The 9,165-nt window shown below is 37.3% G+C and overlaps 1 protein-coding gene across 1 annotated transcript in view; it reads right to left on the reverse strand.

Annotated features, from left to right (window-relative positions):
• The window catches only part of LOC107667509 (hemicentin-2-like), a gene marked incomplete at its 3' end in the record, with an annotated part of 39,150 nt that overhangs the window by 25,264 nt on the left and 4,721 nt on the right, over window positions 1-9,165 (reverse strand). The window contains exons 3-4 of the mRNA XM_016459189.1: window positions 5,360-5,518; window positions 4,700-4,822 (exon numbers count right to left, since the gene is read on the reverse strand). Coding sequence (XP_016314675.1) covers window positions 4,700-4,822; window positions 5,360-5,518 — 282 coding nt within the window. The remainder of the gene's footprint in view (window positions 1-4,699; window positions 4,823-5,359; window positions 5,519-9,165) is intronic.

Consider the following 9,165-nt stretch of genomic DNA (forward strand, 5'->3'; position numbering starts at 1 on the left):
CAGGAGCCCTCCCTGGGCTTAACGGGGAAACAGGAGCCCTCCCTGGGCTATACTCGGGAACAGGAGCCCTTCCTGGGCTGAACTGGGGATCAGGGTAGCGCTTACGTGGTGCTGGCACTGGAGGGTGCTCTGGAGGAGCAGGCACAGCAAAGCGCTTTCAAAGGAGCTGGCACTGGAGTGAGTTTTGGGACTGCAGCAGACACTGGAGCGAGCTCTGGGGCTGGAGCCGACACTGGGGCCTCATGAACACATGGCGGTCTTGCCATATTAATGTTCGTTGGGCTTGCCATATTAACGGCCGGTGAACTAGAGTAGGCCATGGACGGCGGGCTGGTTCTGGCTCAGGGCAGGACGCTCTCCAGACACCGGAGGATTCCTTCCCTCCAGCTCAGTCCCGTGGTGTCTGGGAGGTCCACGGGGCGATGGTAGTTGGCCCCGAGCCAGAACAAAGAATTAATGGTGGCGTCATCAAGGGCCGTAGCCACACCGAGCCTGCAGAACTCCCAGGAATACTCGACAAAGGGGAGATCTAGGCGAGATAAGGCGGAGAACCGAGCGGCAATTTCCATAGCCGCGGGGAAAACGAGGAAAACAAAAAAAAATTCTCAAAGGGTGCTCACTCTTTGTTTGGGCCTGGAATTCTGTCACCGGTTGCTACTGTGAGGAGCATGGAGCGAGGAACGAGGAGACCAGGAGTACAAAACAGAGGAGTTTAATTCTTTTTTTCAGGGAATCACACGTAGCACAAGGAGTTGACAAACAATTCCAGACCAAGAAACTCCAAACAGGCTAGAACTAAATAGGGCAGATAACGAGGGGCAGACAGGTGAGGAGGATAACTAATAATGAGATACACCTGGAACAAATCAAACTACATTGGGACAGGAACAGGAAGGACCAAATAAGGAAAACAGGAACTCAACGGGAACATACACGTGACACTCAATTACTCACCCTCACATCATTCCAAACCTGAATGCCTTGTTCTTCCATGGAACACAAAAGAAAAATGAAAGAAACAGCTCTTACCTATATAATGAAAGTGAATGGGGACTTGAGCTGTCAAGCACAAAAAAGCACAAAAATGTATCATAAAAGTAGTCCATGTAACCAATGCACTTTATGCCACATCTTAAGAAGTCATAGTCATAGAAACAGATCTGAAATGTAAGTTATTTTTTATTATTTTGGGTTTGAAAGTCCCCCCCCCCACTAATTTTTATTATATGAATAAGAGCAGCCATGACATTCTTTAACTTTCTCCTTCTGTGCTCTACAGAAGTCTTACAGGTTTAAAATGACATGAAAGTGAATAAATGTTCAGTTCATCTAAAAGTAAATAATAGATGACCCAAAGTCCTCAATCACTCACCCTCACGTCATTCCAAACCTGAATACCTTGTCCTTTAGTTTTTGGGTCAACTGCCCCTTGAATGCTTCACCGGAAAGATACTGTATTATGGGGACCCAGGAATCACACAAACAGGCAAAAACAGGAACTTGGACACACTGTAACTCACTTTAGATAAAAGCATCTGCCAAATGCATTAGGCACCAAGAGAATTAAGTCTCTAACCAAGTTAATTTAATCTACTCAGTGGAGAATGTCTAACACCTGCTTGTTTTTTTTTCCTGTGACACCGAAGCAAAAGGTTAATACATTTGTCTTCCTCTCTCAAAGGTGACCTCTAAATGTTCTCCATATTACAGACAAGACTTTGGTCACCTATGACAAAAATAGAGCAGGAGATCCAGACTAAACTGGATCTAGTTACACTTGGTCAGACAGTTTTGCTATTAGGTCTTTTTGACGGAAAACACCTGTGGGCAATATCCATGTGCTGGTTTAAGTGCTGTTGAAACACTTTGGCTGTGAAAGTGTTACATTGGATGGATTTTTGGATAAAAAAAAAACTGTTATAAAGGTAGGAATATTAAGAAATATCCTATCCCTCCACCCTCTTTATTTGTTCACATGACATTTTCCTTTGATCACGTAATGTGCATTTCTGTGTATGCATCTAATTTCTGATAAATTTCTGCAATTAAAAGAGATTTTCCTTAGAAACCCTTTGAGCAAAGCATGATTATATTAAAATCAATTGATATATAACTAAATTTTGTGCATTACTGACAGAAACTATCACTATTAAGGGGCTCTCAAACAGGCAGTACTTCAGCTGACAAATATATAATATTGAATTAACATAATTTAAATCTAAAATTAAAAAAGCTAAAGTTCAACAAAATTGACCCTCTGAAGTTCAAAGGTATAAAGTAAAAATTCAAATGTAATGTACAAGTACGTGACACCATTCATAATTTTTTATGTCTTTGCAATGTAAGTGTCTTTACAAAAATATGTAAGTAAATAAATATACTGTACAGATCTAAATATAGGCCAGACTTCAAATGCAACACTCAGTTCCAGTTCCTCACTACTTCTCTATATCCACCAAATGAAAAATGTTGAAGATCCCTGGTATAGGTGCGCTATAAAAAAAACAAGATCTTCCATCACTACTAAAGTCTCCTGCCCAGCACTACCGAAATCTTCAACCTTCACTTTGAGCTTGGCCGGCCTGAGGTTTCAGCCAAACCATTATACCCTTTAAAGCACCGACACGCTTTCATAAAGCTTTATCTGCAAATCACTCCAGTGATTAAACTGAGCCCCGTCCTTTGTTTAAGTAGTGCCTCCTCCATCAGCTCCACAAAGAGCTGTCTGTTGGAGACGTCCAACCTGGACCCTGGACAGGCAGCTGTGCTGGATAGAGCAGGCATGATAGATCATATCCGGGATTACTAAGTAAAATAAGCCCTGCTCCCCCTCTTTGCCCCCTTCCCCTCCCAAAAAAATGACAAAGCGCTGTGTGTATTTGATTTGGCTCTCACTTATTTAACTCCTATCAGATAGCCGTTGTGGTTAGATATGGAGAACAATCATGAGGTTTCTGCGGATTTACAGATTTGCCTTCATTCATTTTTCAAAATCCCACCCATAGACTAATCAAAAGCAAAAAATACACCTGACATGTTTTCATACTTGGATCTAAAATATTGGAGAAATTAAGTACATGGGATGTATTGGGTATTTGGTTTCATGTACTAAAAACGAAAAAGGTAAAGGCAATTTTTATGGATATTTCCTTCAGCCCTAAAACACAATACAATGTCATTCAAAATACAGGTAAACTCAGAACTCTAAAGAGCAACTGTGTGACCCTGACCTTGAGACAATTCTCACAAATTGGCTAGGGAGTTGGAGAGTGTTAACAGCTTCAGACTCTCAGCAACAGGTACAGGTGGTAAAGCTCTCAAACACAACTACCATCAGCTACCCACCCCCACAGGACCATAAATCAACAACACACATATCCAATTACAAATACACACTCGCAAACGTGCTTTTCTTTACTTTTCAAGCTGTTTTGCCTTGTCTTATGGATTAGTGTTTCCATAGATGTTGCTGGAAGACTTCGGCTCTGCCATGTCCTGTGTTGACATGCATGATACCACCGTCTCACAAAGAGGAAGGTCTGCTTTCTTTCATGTCTGACTATGACTGAACATGCTTCGTTTTAGTCTCCATGCTATGAAACACAGACTTAAACACATGCCCCTTCAGATTATTCAACAAAGTGGAGTTTACAATTCAAAATACAGCTGTAAAATTAATGTCACATGTCAAAACTTGGTCAGTCGAGTAACAGCTCAAACCCGGTCACATTACACAATAAATGAACACTGTACTACTAGACTATGGAATCATTTCAGTCTTTATTGCGTGTCCAAAAAACATTTGGACATTTTCTTTCTTCTTTTGCAAGCATGTCAAAACTCAAAAGCATTTTGTATATTTATGTATGTATGTATAATTAAATCAAGAAGGTTAACAAAGTTTAAGGGAATGGTTGCGGATGAATGTAAAACACATTTCTTTTGGTCTGTTCCAACATGAATGACAACATTCCAAAGACTGAAAATTTTATTTCATTAAATTACATATATATATATATATATATATATATATATATATACACTGACCGTCTCACAAAGAGGAAGGTCTGCTTTCTTTCATGTCTGACTATGACTGAACATGCTTCGTTTTAGTCTCCATGCTATGAAACACAGACTTAAACACATGCCCCTTCAGATTATTCAACAAAGTGGAGTTTACAATTCAAAATACAGCTGTAAAATTAATGTCACATGTCAAAACTTGGTCAGTCGAGTAACAGCTCAAACCCGGTCACATTACACAATAAATGAACACTGTACTACTAGACTATGGAATCATTTCAGTCTTTATTGCGTGTCCAAAAAACATTTGGACATTTTCTTTCTTCTTTTGCAAGCATGTCAAAACTCAAAAGCATTTTGTATATTTATGTATGTATGTATAATTAAATCAAGAAGGTTAACAAAGTTTAAGGGAATGGTTGCGGATGAATGTAAAACACATTTCTTTTGGTCTGTTCCAACATGAATGACAACATTCCAAAGACTGAAAATTTTATTTCATTAAATTACATATATATATATATATATATATATATATATATACACTGTTGTTCAAATGTTTTTTTTGGTCTAATTTTTTCCCAAATTACTTCTAACTGCATTACCAGCATGTGCATTTTTGAGTGTGTCTGCAATTTACATACATATGAAAGTCATATGAGTTCATGTATCTCACCTCATTGACTTGCTGTTTGTCCAGGTGAAAAATTTGACCGGAGCTGGTGGCAGCAATCTCCTCATAAGCTCTGTATCCCGGCTGAGACCGATCCCCACAGTCCCCCGTCAGCACAAACACAACCTGGATTCAAACGGGACGTTTATGAGTGTGAGTGTTTGGTTAGGGGGTTGGGTGTTGGGGTTAAATGTAAAACACTGGGGTATATTCCATGAAGAGCAGATGGATTTTTTTTTTGAATGGGTTGTGATATATTTAGATTTCTGGCTTACAACTTCACAACCTTAGAGCTCAATATTGAAAGAAACAGTTCACCAATGTCCATAATCCATTATAATGTTTCCTCCAGTGAAAAAGTCCATCCCCCTGCTACATCAAAATCCACCAACATATTTGTTTAGAACTGTTTTGGATTGTTTTTGCTTGCACCCATTCAGTACAGAGGATCCATTAGTGAGCAAGTGACATACTGCTAAATTTCTCAAAATCTGTTGTGATGAAGAAACAAACTTATCTACACCTTGAATGTCCTAAGGGTGAGTGAATTTCCAGCACATTTTTATTATTGGGTGAGCTATTCCCTTAAAGACAAAGTGTGATTTCTGTATCACCAGCAGCACTGAACAGAATTGCAAAAAGACTTCAAAGATCTGTCGTTACCTGAGACTGTCGGAGCTGTACAAGCTGAAGAACATCTCTTTTCAAGCGATAATCTTTGGCTCGGGCATCTGTGAAAACATAGATGAAGGATCCAGGTAGAGAGACCTCCAGAGCCTTCTTGATGGCCCCAATGCTCATCTCTGGACAATCCCCTCCACCCTGAGAGAGAACAACAAGGCCTTCATCATTGACACGGACATTTATGCACTAACCAGAGCACAAGAAAGCGCATATTGTATTGGCTCGGGGTACAAGTTCCAGTACTTACTCTAGAGCCCAAAGGTACAATAAGAACAGAGTGCTAATAAAACTGTAGCGCTGAAGACAGATCAAATGCTGAAACGAGCCAAGATACTCAGCAGAAGCCACAGAGAGCAAATAAGAACACAAAGTACAGAATATGATTTGATGATGATTTATGAAGAAAGAGGCCAATGACTGCTGTGTCTTTTGATGCTAAAGAATATAAGTATAAACACCTGAGCAAAGCTACCAAGAGAGGTGTGGAGGTTAAATATGTGTGGAAGTGATAGAGGTGGTGGTGCAGGCAGAACAACGAGTCCTATAGTAATCTAGTGTGGCATAATAAAGCAAGGACATCATTTTAACCAGTCAATGCCATTTTAGAGAGTAAGAAATTATGCTTGGAGCAACAATTTTAATTATATAAATCTATCATCTCATATAGAACTTTAAGTGAGTGTTACATGATGTGAATTTAATATTTTATTTAATTTTATTTAATTTTACTGTATATTTAATATAAAATTTATATTTTTCCACCTTGTTTATTAAAATTATGTGATGTCTAATTATAATTGTAGCAATGATTTTTTTTAAGTGACTAAAATAAATATTTCCATTAAAATAAATATTGTTTTAATATTGGTGAATCTGTATAAAATAGTGTGATTTCATTTGATTTGATTTCGAAACATTTCTGTCACACGCTTGAGGAATTCGGCCAATCACAACGCACAAGACAAGAGGTTGATCAAGCAGTGGAAAGCAGCACTGAACTGACAGTGGATAGGCTGATTTTGTTCATTGCTTATGTAATTAATTGTACGGACCAAGTCAGACACAAAACAGAGAAAATTAAAATAATTGTGAAGGAAGCTGAACATTTTTTGGGTATACACAACATGTCTTGGGAAAATATCAATAAAAGGCTGGAAGTTGATGGGAAGTCGGGAGATGCAGGTGATAAGACAACTTGAATATTGTACAATGGAATGCAAGAAGCTTGTTGGCAAATGGTCAAGAGTTTAAAGGTTTTATAAAAGGGTTTTAAAAGAAACCAGAAATCATATGCATTCAGGAGACCTGGCTTAAACCAGTTTTAGATTTTAGTATTAAAGGTTATGAAAGTATACGCAGGGATAGAGAGGAAGATATTGGGGGAGGGTGTATAATATTTGTAAAACAAGGAATACAATATAAGGTTTTAGGGAAAGGAAAGGAGTTGGAATTTATAATAATAGAAGTATTGGAAAAAAAAGGAAATGTTAAAATTATAAATTTTTATAATCCATGTAAAAGATTATCACTAGAGGTATTGGATGAATTGATTGTACATTTAGAAGGGAAAATCATATGTTGCGGAGATTTTAATGCTCATAGCACGTTATGGGACAATTGTAATGATGGGAATGGAATAGTGATTGAAGAATTAATGGAGATTAAGGATTTAGTATGTTTAAATGATGGAAGGGGAACAAGGATTAATGTAAGAACAGGAACAGAAGCAGCTATTGATCTTACACTTGTTTCAAATTCACTGGCGGGTATATGCTTATGGGAGGTGTTTAGAGAAACGACTATAGGGAGTGATCATTATCCTATAGTGATTGAAGTGAATTTAAGTATAGAAGAGTGTAATACAGGAGGAGTAGACAAATGTTTTTTTTAAATGCAGATTGGGAGGCATTTAGGAGTATTAGTGAACAATAAATGGAAAAAATTGAAGTTAAAGAAGAGGTTGATAAGGTTAATAATGATATTTGTAATGCTATATTGTTAGCAGCAAGTCAGACTATTCCAAAGAAGGGAGGTAAGAAAAAAAAGAAGATTGTACCATGGTGGACAAAAGAATGTGATCAAGCAATTAAATCTCGAAATAAAGCTTTTAAAATGTTAAAAAATAATCATAGTTTTCAGAATTTTATTGAATATAAAAGGAAGCAAGCAAATGTAAGGAGAATCATCAAATATACAAAAAAAGAGTTTTGGAAGAAGTTTTGTAACAGTGGGAAGGGAAACAGAAATAGGTCAAGTATGGAGAATGATAAAAAGAATGAATGGGATAAAAAGAGAGTTTGGGTATCCAATTTTAAGGGATGGAGATACAACAGCTGTAAAAGATGAAGAGAAAGCAGAAATGTTGGCGAAAAATTTTGTTAAAATACATAAATCAGACAATATTAGTGAGGAGGGAAAAAGAGGAAGGGAAAGGACGTTGGAGCAGTATAAAGAGATAATACAGAATGAGGAATACAATAATGATCAACTAAATATGACATTTACGAAGTCAGAGTTAAATCGAGCTCTTAGAAAAACCAGATTAAAAATGTAATTTGGGAGGAAGGAAAATTACCACAAAGTTGGAAGGAGGCGGTGATAGTTCCAATACGCAATACGTGGAAAGATTGTACAAATCCAGGAAATTATAGACCTATTGCTTTGACGTCTAATATTGGTAAGATAATGGAAAAAATGGTGAATGAAAGGTTAATGTATCATGTGGAAAATTGTACATTTTTATCCAAATATCAGAGTGGTTTTAGGAGAGGGAGAAATACAATGGATTCGGCTGTGTGTTTAGAACACGAAATAAGAAAAGCACAAATAAATAGAGAGAGTGTAGTGGCTGTAGTGGCTGACATAGAGAAAGCATACGACATGATGTGGAAAGAGGGGATGTTAATCAAATTATGTAAGTTATGTAAGTTAGGTCAAATGTATAGATGGATCAAGGATTTTTTATCAGGAAGAGCAATAAAAGTGAGAATAGGAAATAGTTATTCAGAAAAGTTTGTGATCGAAAATGGAACTCCACAAGGAAGTATAGTGAGCCCTTTATTGTTTTCCATAATGATAAATGATGTATTTGAAGATCTGGATAATGGGTTGGGGTTTTCGCTCTTTGCTGATGATGGGGCAATCTGGAAAAGGGGAAGGAATATTGACTTTATTGTTAAAAAATTACAGGTGGCTATTGCAATAGTTGAAGAATGGTCATATAAATGGGGTTTTAAATTCTCAGTTGACAAAACAAAGATAATGTTTTTTACAAGGAAAAAAATTGGAAGTGAGGTAAAACTAAAATTATATAATCAAGAACTGAAAAGAGTGAAACGTTAAGTTTTTAGGGATATGGTTTGATGAAAGAGTTACATGGGCGGTGCATATTCAGAATATAGTGAACAAATGTAAGAAAATAATAAATACAATGAGGTGTTTAGTTGGAAGTGAATGGGGGGCAGATAGGATGGCATTAAAGGCCATGTATAGTGGATTGGTTAGATCTGTGTTAGATTATGGTTGTGTGGTGTATGGATCAGCAGCAGAAACATCTCTTAGAAAGTTAGATAATATACAGCATCAGGTATTGAGATTATGTACAGGAGCTATAAAAACTACACCAATTACAGCACTACAGGTTGAAATGGGGGAAATGTCATTAGAAATGAGAAGGGTACAGTTATCAGTGAATTATTGGGTTAAGGCCATAGTCAAGAGCATCCAACACTAGGTACTTTAAAGCCCTGTTGGGAAAAAGAGAGGAGGAAAATTAAAAGTTTTGG

Source organism: Sinocyclocheilus anshuiensis, unplaced genomic scaffold (genome assembly GCF_001515605.1).
Source record: "Sinocyclocheilus anshuiensis isolate Anshui unplaced genomic scaffold, SAMN03320099.WGS_v1.1 scaffold1132, whole genome shotgun sequence".
Classification (NCBI taxonomy): domain Eukaryota; kingdom Metazoa; phylum Chordata; class Actinopteri; order Cypriniformes; family Cyprinidae; genus Sinocyclocheilus; species Sinocyclocheilus anshuiensis.